General features: G+C 37.9%; 1 protein-coding gene and 1 long non-coding RNA gene across 3 annotated transcripts in view; one reads left to right on the forward strand and one right to left on the reverse strand.

Moving 5' to 3' along the window:
- Positions 1 to 3,844: 3,844 nt before the first annotated feature.
- LOC123385967 lies at positions 3,845 to 4,759 on the reverse strand. Its single transcript, XR_006599293.1, has 3 exons — positions 4,618 to 4,759; positions 4,404 to 4,524; positions 3,845 to 3,900 (listed from the first exon to the last, which is right to left on the reverse strand). It is a non-coding gene; the product is annotated as an uncharacterized LOC123385967 (long non-coding RNA).
- A 119-nt stretch (positions 4,760 to 4,878) lies between these two features.
- UBR1 (ubiquitin protein ligase E3 component n-recognin 1) overlaps positions 4,879 to 22,628 on the forward strand; it is a 138,863-nt gene continuing 121,113 nt past the window's right edge. For both annotated transcript variants that reach the window (XM_045059456.1, XR_006599290.1), the window contains exon 1: positions 4,879 to 5,009. In XM_045059456.1, coding sequence (XP_044915391.1) covers positions 4,929 to 5,009 — 81 coding nt within the window. In that variant the 5' untranslated portion in view covers positions 4,879 to 4,928. The remainder of the gene's footprint in view (positions 5,010 to 22,628) is intronic.

The following is a 22,628-nucleotide window of genomic DNA, read 5'->3' on the forward strand; positions in this document are numbered from 1 at the left end:
TATTTAATATAAGTATACTAGAATGTAAAATGTGTGCCAGATACCTGATATTTTTGTTTATTTAATAATAAGCATTGCAATCACAACATATAAAGTGGTAAAAGAGACTCAAAAGGTTTTTTTTCAAAATGTTTTTTAATTGGAGTACAACAGTGAAGCGGTTAAGGACACAAATTTTGAAGCCAGATAGACCTTGATTTTGAATCCAGGTTTTGTCACTTAGTAATTGCAGGTTTAAACAAGCAATCTCACTTGTTCAAGATATAGTTTCCTTGTCTGTGTAGTGGTGATAATAGGAACTACATCACAGGATTGTTTTAGAGTTACACTTGAAAATGCACCTAAAGTCTTTAACAAAGTAGCTGACATTTCTATGTATGAGTCTTGGCTTCTGCACTCAAGGAACTAACATTAGATGAGGAAATTCAATAGGGCATGAAAAACTGCCTACATAAGGCACTATGTTATAAATAATTTAATAGTTAAATTTTGACTATTATTATTGAAAGGTTATCAGGGACTCAAAGATTCCACAGGAGGCAAGGAACAGGCTTAGAAAAAAAGCAGAAACCCAAGGAACTGCAGGAGGCATAACCATCTTTTGGCAAGGATAGTCTGGGCATTGCTATCTTAGGATACCAGGCAGGAATGAATTCTAACCACATGTTTGGGGACACGGTTCCCTCCAACAAGACTTCCCACAATGGAAAGACCTTCTGCATCAAATAAAGAAAGTGCTACTGGATGCAGGACAGCCAGAAAACAAAAAACAAAACAAAACAAAACAAAACATCCATCCTGAACACTAGCAGGCATTGTACTGAACACTACCAGTCATTGAGGGCTTTAGGTAAAGTGTCTCACTAATCTTCATAACCATTATATAAGGAAAATACTCTCATTACTGCATCTATTTTACAGATGGGGAAACCAAGTCTCAGAGAAATTAATTTGCCCAAGGTCACACAACCCGCAAGTGCTAAAAAAGAAATTCAAATACAGAAAGTTTGATTCTACAGGCTAGGAACTAGCCTATTATAGGTACTATAGGTACTACTAAAGCCTACTATAGGAACTATAGCTACTAGTTCCTCCAAGAGGAGGGAAAAACCCCACCATATAAGACATTATCAAGGAGTAGTTTTGAGCTGAATAGACTATTCATCCATCCATCCATCCATCCATCCATCCATCCATCCATCCATCCAAGTATTTAGTATTTTACCTATCATAAGAAGTAGGCAGATAAAAATGTTTTACATAAGTACTAAATATTTATTGGAAGAAAAAATAGAAAATACAGTTAAGGAATAGGTAGAAAATTAAAATGTCCACATTTTTGCAACCGAAGGATAACCAAGAGTAATATTTTGGTGATTAGTATTCTTCATTAAATATCTAGAATTTTTTCTTACAAAATTAGAACCATATTATTTTAGTAACTTGCTTTTTCCACCCAACAATATATAGTGAATATCTTCCTAAGTCCATAAGACCACCTTTACAACATTGGCTCTTAAATTGTATGGTCTCAGACACTACAACTGGTGACTCCAGGGGTGCCTGGATGGCTCAGTTAGTTAAGTGTCTGACTCTTCAATTCAGGTCATGACCTCATCGTTCGTGGAACTGAACCCTGTGTTGGGCTCTGTGCTGACAGCAAGGAGCCTACTTGGGATTCTCTCTCCTCCCTCTCTGCCCCTCCCCCATTCTCAAAAATATACATTAAAAAAAATAACGATTATCAACCCAATACATGTTAACATAAATAATATTTTTTAATGAAAAAGAAGTTTTCTAGAAGAAAAAATTACTGAAAGATATGGCAATGTTTTACATTTTTGAAAGTCTCTTTAATAAAGAGCAGCTGGATTCTCATAGCTGCTTCTGTGTTCAATCTATTGTGATACATTATTTTGGTTGAAGTATATGAAAAAAAATCTGGCCTCACACAGATGCATAGTTGGAAAGGAGAAGAGTATTTCAATGGCATTTTCATATAATTGTGGATATCCTTTGAAACCACAGCAAAACTGGGAAAATGGTAAATTAAAAAAAAACAATTCAATGTGGAATGTAAAACCATATCAATTAAATTTTTGTACTCCATAACATTAAATTCTATTGGTCTATTTAGCAATGTGAATGCATCTTTCACCCATTCTTTATAATACCCTGTGTTTGATATTTATAAGATTTTGGTTCAATGAGTTATACAGATCTTCTAAATGTCAATATATTCCATTACACATTGTCAAAAAAAATCACGCATGTTAATATCACCAATTTCATTGGGACTTTGTCAAACTCGCAGTGGCAGATATGTTTTCCACAGAATGCTCCCTTGAAATCTCTACTAGTGAAATCGACAACAAAAATTGCTAATTGTTTTCCTTGAAGAGAAAAGCTTACTTATTCATATTTGAGAAAATGCCTGCCAAATATCTAAGTACCCGGGTACCTGTTACTTGTTAACTTAATGTGGTATTCCTTGTAAACTGGCTGGTTGACTTAGCAACTCAAGTGCTTCTCCTCAAGTCAACTATCATACTTTTGAACACAACAGAAAAGGTTTATGTGTGCTTCCCATTTCATCATACAGAATACTTAAAAGGGTTGAGATTTTGTAACATTTTTACTGCTCCATCAAGGACATTGGGAAACAGATTCACCCCTCCCCACACTTTTTTTTTTTTTTTTTTTTTTTTACTGCAAGAGCATGGTAGTCAAGAAATTACTTCTAGATCACTTTGGTGACTTGAATTTGGTGCCACTGCTTTTTATTTTGTGCTAAGAGGCCAACAGTTTCACCCACCATTGCTTCTGCATCAGTTAGTACAAATATCACATGGCTTATAAAAAAAGAAGCACAAAACTTCTTTGTTATTACTATAGAAGTTACTATAAAAGTTTTCACCCTATCAGCTTCCTAAATTTGGGGAATTCCCAGGGAGTCTGTAGACCACACTTTGAGAATCAATGTTCTACAACACTTTTAATGGCTGCAGAGAATTACATTGTATGAAGTGACCAAAGTTTATTTAGCCAATGTCCTTTATTAAGAGCACCTGAGTTGTTTCTTTTTCTCCATTACCAGTAATGATGCAGTTTAAACTTCACTTGCATCCTGAATTAGATCTTTAAGATATGGCCTTAAAAATGGAATCACTGGGCCAAAGAGTATGCATTTAAGAAAAACTGGCTTCTGAACGTTGCTTTCTGTAGGCTTACTAATACACTTGTTTTTTATGTAACAATGAGTATCCTTCCAGCTTACCAACATGATGGTTATCTTTAAGAAAAAACAGAAACAGACCAACTTTACATCCAATAAATGGAATCCCATTTTGTTTAATTTGCATTTATTTGCTTACTTGTTAGGTTTTTTCATCTTTATACAAAATTAGTGAGTTGCATATTTATGTATTTTGCCTATTTTTGTATTGAAATAGTCTTCTTTGGGATTTTATCTGTTTGTCTGTCATGAATGTTACAGGCTTTTCTTCCCAGTTTTTGTTTACTTTTTAACTTTGTGTAATTTATTTTTATATGTAAGTTTTAAATTTTGATCAAATTACCTATCAGTCTTTTTATATTTTCTGCCTTTGGTGTCATGCTTTAAAAAGCCTCCTCTGTCCTAATATACAAATATTTACGTTTTGTTTTTTACTTTTTTTTTTTTTTTTTTAGTAAACTTCAATTCATTAAGAATTATTTTGACAGGGGCGTCTGGGTGGCGCAGTCGGTTAAGCGTCCGACTTCAGCCAGGTCACGATCTCGCAGTCCGTCAGTTCGAGCCCCGCGTCAGGCTCTGGGCTGATGGCTCAGAGCCTGGAGCTTGTTTCCGATTCTGTGTCTCCCTCTCTCTCTGCCCCTCTCCCGTTCATGCTCTGTCTCTCTCTGTCCCAAAAATAAATAAATGTTGAAAAAAATTTTTTTTAAAGAATTATTTTGATATATATGATTTGAGGTAAAGATATGACTTAGCCTTTTCCCCAATAGTTAGCTTTTAATTCCTTCCAGCATGTTAGCTTTATCATTATTTTTCCCTTTGTTAAAACCGTATATTAAATCGTTAGTTTGTAAACAATTTAAAACAATACAGATGAAGTTAAAGTAGCTCTTGACTAAGTTCCTATACTCAGAGCTATTATTAGTTCTTTCTTTTCATGCTTTTCCCCTTGCATTTAAACGTACATAAGCACAAATATATAGTTTACGGCAACTTGGGTTTTTTTCCCCCCACTTCACTTAACTCATCTTTATCTTTCCACAAAAATCTACTTTGTTCTTTTTAACACCAACGTATGGTATTCCCTAACGCGGATGACCATGTTTATTTTGTCCTCCCTCTATGGCTATACGACTACAAGGTTTCAATTTTTCGTTATTTCTTCACCCACCTCTCCCCAAAGCGGATGCGGCTTTAGCTTTCTTGTGCGCATGTGCAAGTGTCCATGGGCTACATTCCTAAACGTGGAATAGCTTTGAGTACTTTCTCATTTTGTGGGTTCTGGGGAGCCACTGCGGGTACGGAGGGAGACAAACACACTCAGACCAACAACCTGGGTAGAAAGAGATCTAGAACAGGTTCTCAGCCCCCCACAGTTTTCTTACTTTCAAAATGGACGCTGAATTTATTTTTTCCCTCGTAGACGCAACAGTTCCCAGCATCGGAACCAGATGCAAAACTATTCAGAGGCCAGGCACTACGACTAAGAAATTAGGAGAAGAAAAACCTCCAGCCCTAAGGTCCGTGACGCTTGCTTCCGGGAAGCGGACCGGAAGCCACGCCTCGATTCTGCGTCAAACCTGACTTCAGGGGCCGTCGTAAAAGTGTCGCCCGCCCCGTGTTTCTTGGACCGGCCACAGGTTTCCGCTCGTCTTCGGCCGGGGGTCTGGAACTGCGGGTGTCAGTTTCCCTCAAGATGGCGGACGAGGAGGCTGGGGGTGCGGAGAGGATGGAAGTCAGCACGGAGTTGCCCCAGACCCCTCAGCTCCTGGCATCTGTAAGTCCTTGTAGGCAAGTTCCTTTTGTCCCCCCCCAGTCCCTCCATACCGCGCTCAGGAGGATGTCGGGCTTCGCCCCTTATGGCGGCTCTGGGGAGGGGGAGTCGTATGGATTGATCTGGAAGGAAGCCATGGAATAAAAGTTAGTCATTACCCACATTCCTGCCGGCCAAGTCTACGGAGTATTATGACTTTGTCATTTATTAGTCGTGACGAGTTCAAGCATGTCTCTATCCTGAAGTAGAAATAACTGGTGATGCTATTAGATGCTCTGGTATGGGGGCTAAGACGGGATTGGAGGAAAAGCCATTTGCCGATGGACGCAGTGCCACCTTCTTTTGATGACAGAAATGCAGGACACTGCACCTAATGTTATATTTCACAGCTGGCTGGGTGGGGCCTGGTAATGGCAGGGAATGCTGTCAACTCATGTCAAGATACAGGGTGTAGGAACTGTAGTCCCTCATTCTAGTATCTTGAGAACCCCAGGCCTAACCCTCAGTGGAGGAACCCGTCATCTGTCTGTTCTTTCTAAAGGTGAAGAAGAAACTTCCAGACTTTTCAATTCAGAGCACACCATTAATTAATTTCGGAATCCATATTTTGCCCTTGTATTTTGCTCTCACTGTCTCTGAGCAAATTTGAGTTAATAGTCTGCCTACAGGGAGAAAGCAGATGAGGAGGATAGGAGATAGGTAACTATTAGGGAATATTCTGGATGTCCCCGAACATCTAGTGGGGAGCTAGACAGGGAATAACCAAATATTGATCGCTGCATGATGTTAAGAGTTTTATCACTTTGTCTTTATTGCTGCACATAGAAAAGCGTAGGATATATACCTCTTTAAAAGTTCTTTGGTTTGTAGTTTTAATAAAAACATTTTTTGGACTATTTTAATCATGCAGACACTTAAGCATTGCTGTTTGAGAGAATTAAGTGAGCTCCAGAAATAAGAATCCACCGGAAGGACTGGAGTGACTGGCTGGGAGATAGAAACCAGGTAGGGAGGGAGTTGGAATAAGAGTTTGGCGACCAACTAGAGCAGTGCTTGCAACCATCCTCCACCTCAAATAGCAGTTCAACCTCACTTCACTGCTGGTGTTGAAGGAGGAAGCATCTCTTTGAGATGATAAGAAATGAGAAGGTAGGAAAAATTGAGAAGCAGCTGAAACATCTGGTCTTAATGGTAGCTTGTGCTTTTTTACCTCTTAGAAGGAGTACAGAAACTGTGGACAGAAGTGTTACTGTAATTTTGTATTGCCAAATGTTTTGCCAATGCTTTGATACACTAATTCTTCCAGTGGTATAGTAAAACCTCCTCAATCCAGACTCCACTTATTTGTAATTGGAGATTAGTACAGGAATCAAGCTAGAGTTATTTTGCAAATTCTGTACTTGAAGAAATACTAGATTTCTTGGGGGCAAGACTTTGGGTTTTGCAAAGCAGTAGATAGATGCCAAGACAAGTGTAATAGCCTGAGGGAACTCACAGTTTAGTGACACAGATCAGACAAGTGTTCAAAGAATTTTAATACAAGACAGGGTGATCTAAGAGGGTCATCATATCTGGATGAAGACCAGATATCTTTTTCCTTTCCTTTTCTTTTTAAAGCTACCGTCCTCATTTTATTCTGACAGTAGAGTGAGATGCTGGTCTTCCAGTTTACTATTTCTTTGCTGTTAAGTGAAAGAAGCCCAGAAATTCTTTACCATTTGAATCATTTTGTATTATAAACTACCATTGGGAGGCAAGGAAAACAAAAATAGTAAGTATGGGACAATTATAAGGTTTTAGAAATCTTACCAACTCCATTAGTCTTGTCCTTGGTTATACTTTGTTTTCTTTAAAAACAGCAACAACAACAAACAACAACAAAAAACCCCAAAACTTTCTTCTTAAACTCCAGATCATTTCTCTGTCCTATTGCTATCAAAAGCATGGAGGCTCTCAAATTCCTAATATCACCTAACATGCAATTAAGGTGAAATAATAGGTATGAATTATGGGGCATTTATAAAAGCCATTCCTTAAGAATCATTAAAGGAATTGATTTTTTAGGTCTGGGGTGGGGAATTTTCACAGCATACCCTCCTGATTCTAAAATCCTGGTCTGTGGGCCAGTCACACTTTGAGTAAGACTTAGCTAGACATGTGGAGATTGTCAGTATAGAGTTGACAGTTGAGATTGTGGGAAATGGAGATCTTTGAAGAGGAAAGTGTCTGTGTGTGTCTGTGTGTACTTGTGCATATACACAGAGACAGGCATGGAGGGAGAGAGGGAAACGAGGGAAAAGGACTGGGGACAGGAATGATTGAATTTCAGGGATAGAAGATGGAGGAAGAACCAGAGAAATATGTAAAAAGGGAACAACCAAGCAGGTAGGAGGTGAGAGTAGCATGGTGTCATAGGGTATAGTTTCTAGGAGAGGGTGGTTTATTGGGTTCAGAAGATAAGGACTGTGAAAAACTGGGAATTCAGAGAGTTGGTGGGATGGTCTGACAGAACTTCTGCCTTCTGTCGTCTTTGACTGGATTTTCTTTCTTAAGTCCATCTCAGATGTCTTCTAGCATGGTACTACCCTCTTTTCTTTCCCCTGTCTATACACTCAGCCTATGTGATTTTGTCCAGTTTTGTGGCCTTAAATACCATCGATATGTGTTCAGTTCCCAAATTTATATCTCTAGGTCATCTCACTTCTGAGCTCCAGAATCACAAACCCAACTAACTGCCTACTTGATATATCCACTTGGATGTCTGATAAGTGTTTCAGACAGGGGGAGCAATTATGAAGCTACTGCTGTAACCCAAGCCTTAGCTGATGGTGGCATGTACTAGAGAGAGAGATCGCTGAAGATAAAGAGAAGTAGATAGATTTGAGAGAGACTTTAGAAGTATGGTAGAAGCAAAAAGATTTGCTATGGATATTAGGCCTGAGGATAAAAGGGAAGAAACAAATGATGTCTGGATCCTCAGTTTTTGGTTTAAGCATTCATGGCTGTGGCTGTGTCATATTCTGAGAGAAAGGACCAGGTTTGGGGAGGGGAAAGGAGGGAGGCCAATCAAGAATTTTGTTCTCCCTGTCTCATGACACTTCGATAATAGCTCTTGAACACAAACAACTCTCTCTGTCTCCACTCCACCTCTCTAGTCCTATCACCATCTGTTGCCTAGGCAACTGCAGTGGCCTCTTAACTGATCTCTTTGCTTCCATTTCTGCCCTCTTCCAGTCTATTCTGCACAGATCAGCCAGAGTAATCTTTTTAGGACTAAATCAAATCATGTCAGTATTCTGCCTAAATCCTTCAATGGCTTCCCATTTTATTTGGAATAAAATGTGAACTCATTACAAGTTTTTCAGGACCATGTGTGATCTGGCCCCTGCATCTTCCCCTCATTTCCTGTTATTTCTCCTCATTCGCTATTAGCCACCCTGGCCTTTTAGTTTCTAAATCAAGCACAAGATCTATCTTGCTTCAGGGCCTGTGCTTTGCTTTTGTTGCTTACTGTTCTTTTTTCCTGGAGTGTTTTTCCTCTGTTTCTTCTTGATACTTACCAAGTCTAAAAGATAGGTTCCTCTTACCCTTGTCTCTCAAACCACCCTGTTTATTTCCTTACTGAACTTCCTATGATTTGCAATTAGTATGTTGTCTTTATTTACTTATTTGAATATCTATCACTCCTATCTGAATGTAAGCTCCATGAAGGCAAGGATTATGTCTGACTTGTTCACTGATATATCCCAGTATGTGCTCAAAATAGCAGATGTCTACATATTCTTAGTGAATAACTGAGGATCAGCATCAGTGATTTGTTTTAACAAGATTGGTAGTGATTGGGGAGGGAGGTTGTGGATGGAGGATGGGGAGAGAAATGAGGGGGCATATTGGGATGGTAGCTAATGTTAAAGTTTAGGCTGAATGTGGCAGGGAGAAGAGGGTGTAAGAAATGCCAAAGTGGGAATTCTGGGGGAATTGGTGGTATTTGAGGTATTAAAAGTTACGATGTTGACATAAGTGGAAGAACTGAACATTGTTCAGTTTGGGGTTTGGAGTTTGAGAACATGGAGGTACGTCAGGTTTTGTGATGGTAGAGCCAGGTTAGCTGAACCTCTGTGTGTTCCTAGGGCACACTTTTCATACTTCTGTTGCATGCAGCATGTCTCAGGCTATCCTCACCATTGCCTGTTCAGTGTCTGTGTTTCCCTCTAGACCATAAACTCCTTGAGAGCATGAACTGTTTCTTGTTCACATCTGTATCTCCAGTACTAACACATTGCTTCAACATTTTTGTTGATGCATGCATGCATGAAAGAATGAATGAATGAATGAATGAATGAGAAGACATTAACTGAGGTGGAGCAGAGGTAGAGATAATAAGAGTTGAGGAGGTTAAGAGATAATGAGGCTAAAAGGTTTAAAATTGAAAGGGAAATTTTTATTTCATTTTAATTTTTTTTTGAAAGGGGAATTTTTTAAATTAACATTGAGATATCCTTTATGTACAATAAAGTGCTTCCATTGTAAGCATTTAGGTTGATGAGGCTTAACAAATGTACACACATGTGTAACTATTACTAAATTGGGATAGAGAACATTTCCATTACTCCCAAAATTATAGTGTCCCCAAATGGGGGGGATTTTAGTTTTTTGTTTTTGTTTTTTTTTTTTTTACATCTAATATTGTTATGTTTGTATAATAATCAGTATGAAAATCAAGGAAAAAATTATCCACAATCTCAAATGTGTGCTGAATCTTTTTTTTTTTTAAATTTTTTTTTTCAGCGTTTTTATTTATTTTTGGGACAGAGAGAGACAGAGCATGAACGGGGGAGGGTCAGAGAGAGAGGGAGACACAGAATCGGTAACAGGCTCCAGGCTCCGAGCCATCAGCCCAGAGCCTGACGCGGGGCTCGAACTCATGGACCGCGAGATCGTGACCTGGCTGAAGTCCGACACTTAACCGACTGCGCCACCCAGGCGCCCCTGTGTGCTGAATCTTTAATTGATAACAATTTTTTTTTTGATAGTTGACTTTAAAATACTGAGATGGGGTGCCTGGCTGGCTCAGTCTGAAGAGCATGTGACTCTTGATCTCAGGATTGTGAGTTTGAGCCCCAGATTGGATGGTGGATTACTTACGAAAATAAGAACTTTGGGGTGCCTGGGTGGCTCAGTTGGTTAAGCGTCCAACTCTTAGTTTCGGCTCAGGTGGTGATCTTGCAGTTGTGAGACTGAGCCCTGAGTCAGGCTCTGTACTGAGCATGAACCCTGCTTGGGATTGTCTCTCCCTCTCTCTGCCCTTCCCCTCCCCTGCACTCTCACTTTCCCAAAATAAATAAATACTAAAAAATAAAAAGAAGAAAAGTCTTTAAAAAATAAATAAAATACTGAGATAGTAGACGAAGGAATAAGAAGTTATATGTTCTTTTCAGTGGTGGCGATATTCCTTAGAAATTGGAATATCTATATCATTTTAGGCCACAGCATAGCTTTCTGTAGTTAAGACACATTTAGAAGGAGAAAACTAGGATGAAAACCAAGGTCTCTGGAGTTCTGACTGAAGGGCTTTGTCACCAGATCATAGCAGGGCATAGTGCCTGTTTTTTTTTTTTTTTTTTTTTTTTAATTTTTTTTAATGTTTATTTCTGAGACAGAGAGAGAGGATGAATCAGGGAGGGGAGACACAGAATCAGAAGCAGGCTCCAGGCTCTGAGCTGTCAGCACAGAGCCTGATGCGGGGCTCGAACTCACAAACTGCGAGATCATGACCTGAGCTGAAGTCGGATGCTCAACCGACTGAGCCACCCAGGCGCCCCGTGTCTGTTGTTTTTTTTTTATCACCATCTCCTAATTCTTATTGCAGACACCTAAAGAAAATGGATTTTCGGTATCAGCCTCTGTGAACTCAGGCATGAAGCTGAGGCCTAAAACTGCAGGTCAGAGTGATAGATACAGGCCCACTACCTGTAATAGTCTAGAGAAGACTAGTGATTTAGTGTGGATAAGCTGGTGCTGATGATTGACTGCTTATGTTTAATAACAGACATCATCCTGCAAAATAAAGAGGGTTTTGTCCTCAATCCTGCAGAGAAGGACTGGGTAGATACGTGTATAATCAGTAATGCGTGGTGAAGCAATGCAGTGTCCTGCCCATCCTCTCTTCATGTGGGATTATTTCAGATTTCCCTTGCCATCATTTTACCCATTTTCTACAAGTGTTAATTATACACTGTGCTCTATGAAAGTTTTCTTTAGGCTTTTAACTCATTGCCTCAGATGACTTAAGACAAAATATTAAGACCTCTTTAGTCCTGAGTAATTTACTATGAACTCCTATGTGTTCTTTTAAGGTATTCTGAATTAACATGCCTCCTGTTGAAGAAACAATTGTTATTTGATGAGTTCTTTTTTTTTTTTTAAAGCATTTGTATGCTTTTTTTTTAAGTGTATGTATATATTTTTGAGGGGCGTGAGGGGTTGAGAGGGAGGAAGAGAGAATCCCAAGCTGACTTCATGCTGTCAGTGCAGAGCCCAATGTGGGGCTCCATCTCACAAACTGTGAGATCATGACCTTAGCCGAAATCAAGAGTCAGACGCTTAATGAACTGAGCCACCCAGGTGCCTCTGGTGCAGCAGTTTTTTTTAAATGTTAAGTTGTACCCTATAATAAGTTAAGTGCTTATGGAAATATGCTGTACTAAATAAATGTTACTGAATGACTGTGGAAGAATTTTTGTGCTTCCTTAAGTGCCTCCTTGCTGTCTGGGAATGATATAGGCCCTGTTGAGAATGGGGTCTGCTGTTAATCACTTGAATGTAATAATTCTCCTTCTAATAGTTTATTTAATGCCATTCTTCAGAACAAAGTCTATTTGACTTGTTTGGAGGAGCGGGGCTTAGCCACTTGCTGTGTCTTTATGGACTACCTTTTAAAATGCCTTTGAACTTTTGGTATTTATGAGTAAGCCAGAATGACTTGAGAACACAAGGAAAAATCTATGAATTTATCCATTTATTTATTTTTAACATATTTTCTTCCTTTTTTTAAGTTTCTGCCTTGAGAATTTCACTATTTAAGTTTATTTATTTTGAGAGAGAGGGAAAGCATGAGCGGGGAGTGGCAGAGAGAGGAGGAGAGAGAATCCCAGTCAGGCTTCTGTGCATGGAGCCTGATGCAGGGCTCGTGAAATCATGACCTCAGCCAAAATCAAGAGTCAGTGTTTAACCAACTGAGCCACTCAGGTACCCCATTTACTTTTATGTACACACATACTCTACCTTGTCATCTAAGAAAGAATTTTAGTTTATTTGCAGATATATATTCAATAGAGTAGAAAGAGAATGTGTATGCCACAGTTTAGGAAAGCAGATTTCATTCATCCAAAGACTTCAAGGGGAGCTTAGAAAATTGGAGCATGAACCTGTGATCAGAGAAGAAAAAGGGAGAGAATGGCTTAGGAGGGACTGGATGCCTTCAAAAACTAAATTCTGACAGGGTGCTTGTATATTATCTTAACAGAAAAGAAAAAAGAGGGGCCTTTTTGTCACATGACTTTGTATTTGACCCTGGCTTATTTTATCAATGGCCATGAAGACATAGTATACTTACTTATCATATTTACACACAACACAAAGCTGGCAGGGATAAGAAATACATCATAGAACACACACAGAAAGAAATCTCCTTAGGCTGAATATTGCATCAAAACTGACAAAATGGAAGTTAATTGTGGTGAAAATACAACCTTATACCTAGGACTCGGTATTTGTGTATAGGACCAGGTCTCTTATATGCGATCAGTCTAAAGGTTTTGGTTGTCTGCAAACCTAGTAAGTCATAATGAGATATGGCTACCAAAAAAAGAATGTGATCTTTTAGAGCAATTTAGCGCCGTGGATAAAGAAGGTAAGAAACAGTTCCACTTCTCTGTATGGAGGCATGTTGGTCACATTCCATAAAAGTAATCAACATGGAGAGTGGTCTGAATACCATGTCATTAGGGATGGCCAAATGCCATTTCTAGGGATGGACGGATTTCTTTAATTTCTATGTTCTAGTGTAGCCTCAGAATGAAGAGACTGATGAGAGACTTAATAGTTATTTTCTTCATTTATTTGAAAGGCTGTTGGTTGAAAGAGCCCAAAATTGTATTGGATTATTTCAGACTGCATAGGGTAAAAGTTATAGGAAGGTAGATTTTGGGTTGATTATGAACTGTAAGAATGGACATTGGCCGGAGGAGGTGTTTGGACAGGTTTAGGGAACTGATTATCAGATGTGTTGTAGAATTTCCTCATGGGGTAAGCAGTTGAACTAGGGTTTTTGTTATTGTTTACTTGTTCTTAAGCTTTATGAATCTGTCAAATAGTATTACAAGAAAACTTAGTGTAACCAAAAGATTTCTTGGTGCCTGGAGATATTCCAATTACACTAATCCAGTACTTACCATGAACAATTCTAGAGCCTCCAGATTTTGTTACTCCTTTAAAACAGAAGAATTAGAAAAAAAGTTACAGGGCCTTTAAAGCCTGGTAGATACCAAACAGTTGTCTAAGGAAGGGTAAGCTGTGGTTTGGACAAAAGTAACCTATTAAAAGTTAGTTTCTTTTTCAGAATGATGTTTCCAAGCAGGCATCCAAGTCCCTGGGTCAGAATTGAGAACATATCTTTAATCTCCGTGGGGATGAGGAAAATGTTTGGAATGTTTGGGAATTTAAATATTGTGAGAACTTGTTTTTAGCAAAGAGTCAAGTTAGGAAAGCCTTCTCTTAACTGCAGATGTTGAAAAAAATTTTTTTTCCTTCTGGACCTTGAAATTAAAAATTCTTAATTTTATTCTTATGTCAAATGGGTAAAAACACTAAAAACAACCAAACAAATAAATAGGAAAATCAGGCCTACTCCAGCCACCAGTAATCCCTGAACATGTCACCTAGTAAAATACATCCTGTGTAGTTTTTCTAATCTGGAAAAAAAGACAATCTTAGTCAAAAAAGATTTTCCATAGATGTGGCAATCATCTAGGAAAAAGTCTTCATGAAAAAGTAAAATTATACTTTAGCTCATATAAGAATTCTATAGTTTTAGAAGGCTTAATGTCATCATTTGCTTTGTTCTCTCTAGCAAGAAGTCCATAACATTCAGCAGTGACTGAGAACTTTTATCAAGTACTTGTGTAGGCCTGTGGGGATACAGGGATTTGTAAGGCAATAATTCTCCCATCAGGGAATTTATAGTTTTGGTGAAGAGGCTAAGTGTACACATACAATGATAACTAGTATTATTTGCCAGAGATATAGGTACTGAATGAGTACCTCCTTCAGTAAGTGCTGTATTGGAGTTACAGGGGAGAATAATTTTCTTAGGCTGATCAGTGAAACGTTCACAGAGGAGGGCCTTAAGCTAGATGGACCTTAAGGAATAACACTCCATGGGGGTGGAACGGTGGACAGCTAGTGGTAAGATCACTGGAGAGGACATTTAAGGCATCAACACCCAGACATTCTGCCCAAGTCAGCCAACAATATAAAGATAACATCATAAAATATTAGTTATTCGTACTAAAACATCCAGTGACTAAGACATGCAATAGGCAGTTTTTAGGGAAGAGACTTCATTTGTAAGAAAAAAAAAATAAAAAGGTGAAACTATGTTACTTGTTTTGTTTTACTACTAAAGTGAAATTGTTAGTCTGGAGGGTAAATTTAAAAGAACTGTGTACTTATATTTGGTTGAGTAGAATGAGCACTGAAGGAGTTAGGATGCCTAAGATCTGCTCCTGGCTCTGATACTAATTGGCTGTATGATCTTGGAAAAGCCAGTTAATTCTCCCTGTGATTCAGTTTTTTCATATATAAAATGAGAGACCTGAACCAGAAGATCCCTTTGGTTTTGGTGACTGTAAAGTTTCTCATGTTCTTCTAAGAATTCTTCAAAAACTTGAAAAGAACTAATTCTATGACTTCCATTATATAAGTAACACAGAAAAGTTTTTTGTTTGATATATAGCAGTAAATATTCAGGATTTTTTATTTTGTTTTGTTTTTCATGAGTACTGTTTGGAGAAAATAACCTTAGGTATACCGTAGAACATTAGATATTCTCTATTTCACAGTTACAATTGTTGCTACATTTCTGGAGAAAACAAGCTGTTGGTCTGTTGAGTACCCTAGAAAAGTTGGAGTTAGAATACTGGAATGGAAGGTGTAGTTTTTTTATTTTTTTAAGGTTTTAGTAAAATATTTTTAATTTTATAATTGAAAAAAATCCCCCCAAATATGGAAAATATCACTAAGAATATTGTTCATATACTGTAAGCAAACATACAGATTCCATGAAAATACGTTAAAATCTCACTACCCACTGCTCTTATATCCTTGACTCATGCATTCCCTAATGTTAGGCATCATACATAACCACAGTATGTATCAGGGACAGGAAACTAATGACACTAACTAAACTGTAGACTTTATTTGAATTACACTATTTTTCCCACTAACATTGTTTTTCTGTTCAGGGTCCTATCCAGGATCCCACATTACATTTACTTATTATTTCTCCTTGATCTCTTCCAGCCTGTAACTATGTCTCAGTTTCTCCAAAGTCTTTTCAGGTTTATAGCAGCGTCTTGGTCTTGCCTTATATTTCTTTAAAAAAATTTTTTTCTAAACATTTGTTTGTTTTAGAGAGAGAGCAAGAGAAGGAGAGAGCGCGTGCGTGTGGTTGCGCACATGTAGGGGAGGGGCAGAGAGAGGGAGACAGGAACCAAAGCAGGCTTCTTATTGTGAGCGCAGAGCCTGATCAAGACTCAGCTGCTTACCCAACCCAGGCACCACATCTTGCCTTGTTTTTCATGACCTTGACATTTTTTAAGAATATTGAAGTTATGGGGCACCTGGGTGGCTCAGTCGGTTGAGCGGCCGACTTCGGCTCAGGTCATGATCTCGCGGTCCGTGAGTTCGAGCCCCGCATTGGGCTCTGTGCTGACAGCTCAGAGCCTGGAGCCTGTTTCAGATTCTGTGTCTCCCTCTCTCTCTGCCCCTCCCCCGTTCATGCTCTGTCTCTCTCTGTCTCAAAAATAAATAAACATTAAAAAAAAAAAATTAAAAAAAAAAAAAGAATATTGAAGTTAGTTTGTAGAATGTTCCTCAATTTGGATTTGATGTTTTCTCATGATTAGAATGAGGCTGTGCAATTAAAAAAACAATTTTTTTTAATGTTTATTTATTTTTGAGAGAGAGAGACAGAGTGTGAGCTGGGTAGGGGCAGAGAGAGAGGGAGACAGAATCTGAAGCAAGCTCTAGGCCCTGAGCTGTCAGCACAGAGCATGACGTGGGGCTCAAACTCATGAACTGTGAGATCATGATCTGAGCCGAAGTTGGATGCTTAACCAGCTGAGCCACCCAGGCGCCCTGAGGCTATGCATTTTTGGCAAAATAATACAAAAGTGGTACCATAAGCTTCTCAGTGTATCACATTAAGGGATTCTTGGTATCAATATTCTTGTTACTAGTGATATTCATCTTTTTTAAAAAAATTTTTTTTTCTTAACGCTTATTTATTTTTGAGACAGAGAGAGACAGAGCATGAACGGGGGAGGGTCAGAGAGAGAGGGAGACACAGAATCTGAAACAGGCTCCAGGCTCTGAGCAGTCAGCACAGAGCCCGACGTGGGGCTCGAACTCACATACCGCGAGATCGTGACCTGAGCCGAAGTCGGACGCTCAACCAACTGAGCCACCCAGGCGCCCCAACTAGTGATATTTATCTTAATCACTTGGTCAAATTGGCATCTGCAAGGTTTCTCTACTTTAAAGTTATTATATTTTTTCTTTGTAGTTATTGTCTTCAGGAAGATATTTTGAGACTATTTGGCATCACCTTAAATGGGTGTATTATATTACAGATTTTTTAGTTTTTTTCTCTTAATTGCAAAAGTATTGACACTTGTGTAAAAAAGGTCAAACAGTATAACATTGTTCCAAGTAAAATGTGAAAATCCCTGGATTGTCTCCCCAGTTCCTTCTCTCCATGTAACCACTGTTAACAGTTTGGTGTTTCTCCTTCCAGATCTTTATCTGTGTTTAGGAAAGTATATGTTTAGATGTACAAAATAGACATTTAGGTGGACCTCATTTTTTCAGGTACAAGTGACATTATAGGAACACCCTGGTATATATATCTTTGCACAGTTGGGCAATATGGCTAAATGATAGATTGCACAATTTCTTAAGCTATTTCCCTATTGATGGACATTAAAGTTTTTAGTTTACTGTTTTTGTGAATAACTTTCCACACATAAAATGTGTAGATTGAAAAAATAAAATAGTAAAAAAATAAAATAGTAAAATAGGCTGTCTAGGGAAAAATAAATCCTTTTCAGAGCTCTTCCTACTGTAATTTATTTTGAATCCTTTTAGAGATTTTCTGTGTAAATGTAAGCATACATAACTATGTCTCCTCTGTTTTTTCCCCATCTCCCTTTATAAGTGGTAGCATATACTCACAGTTACATATCTTTTGTTTTTTATTTAACAGTGTAACTTGAAGAATGTTCCATATCAGGAAATACAGATCTGTGCCCTCCTGCTTTTTATACTGGCTGCATTGAATTTATATATCATGATCTATTCAACTTGTATTGGGAGACATTTAGATTGTTTCTTGCCTTTTACTATTATAAATAATGCTGCAAATAAAATACTTGTATTGCTTATATTTTTGTTCTTTTTGCACATTTGAGTTTACCCAAGGAATAAATTTCTAGAAGTGGGAATTCTAGGGCAAAGGATTTTTAAATTTAAAATTTTTAGGGGTGCCTGGGTGGCTTATTTCTTAAGCATCTGACTCTTGATTTTGGCTCAGGTCATGATCTCATGGTTTGTGAGTTTGAGCCCCCTGTTGGGCTCTATTCTGATACGCGGGCCCTGCTTGGGATTCTCTCTCTACCTCTCTCTCTGCCCCTCCCCTGCTCACGTGCTCTCACCCTCTCTCTCTCTCTCTCTCTCCCTCTCTCTCTCTCTCTCTCGTTCTCTAAATAAAATAAAAACATTAAATATTTTTTCTTTTTTTATTACATTTAATTTATTTTTGATAGAGAGACAGAGCACAAGTGGGGGAGGGGCAGAGAGAGATGGAGACACAGGATCCAAAGCAGGCTCCAGGCTCCGAGCTGTCAGCACAGAGCCCGACACAGGGCTCGAACTCACAAACCGTGATATCATGACTTGAGCCAGAGTCAGATGCTTAACCGACTGAGCCACCCAGGCGCCCCTAAACATTTTTTTAAATAAAAAAAATTAATAGTTATCTCAAAATTACCCTTCAGAGAGGATGGGCTACTTCAGTTCCTACGATAATACCTAATTTTAACAATGTATTTTACATAAATTTTTTAAAGTTTTTATTTTAATTACCGTTAACATATAGCATTATGTTAGTTTCAGGTGTGTAATATCATGATTCAACACTTCCGTACATCACTCTCTGCTCATCGTGACAAGTGCACTCCTTTTTTTTTTTTTTTTTTAATGTTTACTTGTTTTTGAGAGAGACAGAGAGAGACAGAGTGTGAGTAGGGGAGGAGCAGAGAAAGAGGGAGATACAGGATCTGAGGCAGGCTCCAGGCTTTGAGTTGTCAGCACACAGCGCTATGTGGGGCTTGAACTCATGAAACGTGAGATCATGACCTGAGCCGAAGTTGGCCACTTAACCTACTGAGCCACCCAGGCATCCAACAAGTGCACTCCTTAATCCCCATCACCTATTTTACCCATCCCCTCACTACTCTCCCCTCTGGTAACCATCAGTTCGTTCTCTATAGTTAAGAGTTTGTTTCTTGGTTTGTCTCTTTGTCTCTCTCATCTTTTTTCTTTTGCTTGTTTGTTTCTTAAATCCACATATGAGGGAAACTATATGGTACTTGTCTTTGACTTAGTTTGCTTAGCATTATACTGGCTAGCTCCATCCATGTCATTGCAGGTGGTGAGATTTCATTCTTTTTTATGGCTGAATAATACTCTTGTATATATATACATCACATTTTCTTTACCCATTCATCAATCGATGGACACTTGGGCTGCTTCCATATCTTGGCTACTGTAAATAATGCTGCTATAAACATGGGTATATGTATCCCTTTAACTTCACATTCTTGTGTTCTTTGTATAAATACCCTGTAGTATGATTGCTGGATCATAAGGTAGATCTATTTTTAGCTTTTTTAAGAACCTCCATACTGTTTTCCACAGTGGCTGCACCATTTGCATTCCTACCAACAGTGCGAAAGGGTTCCTTTTTCTCCACATCTTTGCCAGCACCTGTTGTTTCTATGTTGTTGATTTTAGTCATTCTGACAGGTGTGCGACAATAACTCATTGTAGTTTTGATTTACACTTCCCCGATGATGAATGATGTTGAGCATCTTTTTTTTTTTTTTTTAGTGTTTATTTTTGAGAAACAGAGAGAGACAGAGCATGAGTGGGGGAAGAACAGAGAGAGAGGGAGACACAGAATCTAAAGCAGGTTCCAGGCTCTGAGCTGTCAGCACAGAGCCCATTGCAGGCCTTGAACCCACGAACTGTGAGATCATGACCTAAGCCAAAGTTGGACACTCAACTGACTGAGCCACCCACATGCCCCAATGTTGAGCATCTTTTGATATTTCTGATGGCCATTTGTATGTCTTCTTTGGAGAAATATGTTACATTAAAAAAATCATTCACGACAATTAAGTGGGATTTATTCCTGATTTGCAAAAGTGGCCAAATATTCACAAATCTTATCAGTGTGGTACAGCACATCAATAAGAGAAAGGATAAGAACTATATGATCATTTCAATTGGCACAGAAAAAGCCATTTGACAGCATACAACATACATTCATAAAAACTCTCCTCAGAGTAGGTTTAGAGGGAGCATATCTCAACATAATAAAGGCCATGTAAGGAAAAACCCTCAGCTATTATTACCTTAAGTGGGGAAAAACTGAGAGCTTTTCCCCTAAGGTCAGGAACAAGACAAGGATGTCCACTGTCACCACTTTTATTCAACATGGTATTGGAAGTGGTAGCCACACCAATCAGAAAACAAAAAGAAATAAAAGGTATCCAAATTGGTAAGGAAAAGGTAAAATTTTTGCTCTTTGCAGATGACACGGTACTCTATATAGAAAACCTGAAAGATTCCACCAAAAAAGTGCTGTAACTGATAAGCAAATTGAGTGAAGTCGCAGGATCCAAGATCAATGTACAGAAATCTGTTGCATTTCTATACATCAATAATGAAGCAGCAGAAAGAGAAATTCAGAAAACAGTCCCACTTAGAACTGCACCAAAAATAACATGATACATAGGAATAACCCTAACCAAAGAAGTGAAAGACCTGTACTCTGAAAACTATAAAACATTGATGAAAGAAATTGAAGATGACACAAGAAAATGGAAAGACATTCCAAACTCGTGGATTGGAAGAACAAATATTGTTAAAATGTCTGTACTACCAAAATCAGTCTACATGTTTAATGCAGTCTCTATCAAAATACCAACAGCATTTTTCACAGAGCTAGAACTAACAGTCCTAAAATTTGTATGGAATGACAAAAGATCCTGAATAGCCAAAGCAGCCTTGAAAAAGAAACAGCTGGAGGCATTTCAATTCCAGACTTCAAGTTGTATTCCAAAGCTGTAGTAATCAAAACGGTATGGTACTGGCACAAAAATAGATACATGTATCAATGGAACAGAATAGAAAACCCAGAAATAACCCCCCAATTATATGGCCAAGTAATCTTTGACAAAGCAGGGAAGAATATCCAATGGGAAAAAGACACTTTTGCATGGATAGCAGCATGCAAAAGAATGAAGGCATACACAAAAATAAATTTGAAATGGATAAAGACCTAAACCATAAAAATCCTAGAAGGGAGCACAAACAGTAACTTTTTTCTACATAGGTCTCCTGAGGCAAGGGACACAAAAAAATAAAGTATTGGGACTACATCAAAATAAAAAGCTTCTGCACAGTGAAGGAAACAGTCAACAAAACTAAAAGGCGACCCACAGAATGGGAGAAGATATTTGCAAATGATATATCTAATAAAGAGCTAGTATCCAAAATACATAAAGAACTTCTAAAACAACACCAAATAATCCAATTTACATAAAGTTTTAACGAGTTGAATTTACTTATGGATGGCATGTTGAGCTTCAGGAAAGCACACTCAGAAAGCTTTATATATAGTCAAATATCTGTAACTTTTTTGTTACCTGTACCGAACTTTATGTAAATTCTTAATTCTAAGTATATTTCAGCTTTATAAAACTCTTTTGACAATTTTATGAGTTTATCATCGCTAAATAAAATTCTGATTTCTGTACTTTGCCCTGAAAATTGTTTTTAACACTTTTAAGGGGGCACCTGTTAATTTAAGGTATAGTGAACAATTATATGTTCACCTTGTCAAAACTCCTCATGATTTTATAAACATTATCTAGCCTTTGTTCTTACAGACTGAAAGTTGTAATTTTCCATACCTGTTACTTTTTCTAGAGTTCCTTTATTCTCTTGATGAGTTTTTTGCCTAGATTACATTTCCTAGTGGACTGAACAGTCAGTCTCACAGCTTGGGACAAGGATGTTCCTGTGCCAAGAGGGCCAGGGCCTTAGCTATATAGATAGTTTAGTGGATGTCCTGTGCCCTACCAGCAAGTTGGATTAGTGTGTGATAAATAAACTTCTTTGTTGCTTCCTATTTCTGTGTACTTTCACAGAAGGTATAGCTAAATAGACTCAAGAAGCAGAAGCATGTTCATTTTAACATATATCCATTCCAAAATTAATCTTAATTATTTGGTTGTGTGAAAGATTTGAAAAATGCATAGTGAGTAGCAGAATTGGATATTAGTTACTCATGTTCATTTTGAAGAGCAGAAGGCTTTAATTTTTATCAGATCCATTTTTTGAATGCTTAATGCTTTTTGTGCCCTGTTCCAGAAATCTTGACCTGCTCCAAGATGGCAGGAGTTTTCATTAAGAAGTTTTATGGTTTTAGCTTTTATATTTCAGTGTATGATGCATTTCAAATTAATTTTTGTGTTTGGCATAGAGTATAGATTGAAGTTTACTTTTTTATAAGGATATCTGATTGCCTCTGTAATTTCTTTGAAAAGACCATCTTTTCTTCTTTGAATGGTGTTGGTTCCTTTTCATGAAAAAATTGACTGTTTGTGGATTCATTTTTGGACTCTCTCTTCTGTTCCAGTGATAAATATGTCTTTTTTCATGCCTCTGCTACACTGTCTCAATTAGCATAGATTTACGTGAATCCTGAAATCAGGTAGCATGAGTCTCTTCTAAATTTTTTATATTTCTATATTCATTTTAGAATCAGCTTGTCAATTTCTACAAAAATGTTTGCTGGGATTGCGTGGAAACTGTAGATCAGTTTGGCAAGTGTAGATATCTTAATATTGAATTTTACCATCAGTGAACATAATATAGTTCTTCATTTATTTGGGTGCTTTAGAAATTTATCTCAACAATGTTTTGTAGTTTGTAGTGTAGAGGTCTTACATCTTTTATTAAATTGATGCCCAAATATTTTAAGATTTTTAATGC

This window comes from Felis catus, chromosome B3 (assembly GCF_018350175.1).
Source record: "Felis catus isolate Fca126 chromosome B3, F.catus_Fca126_mat1.0, whole genome shotgun sequence".
Lineage (NCBI taxonomy): Eukaryota > Metazoa > Chordata > Mammalia > Carnivora > Felidae > Felis > Felis catus.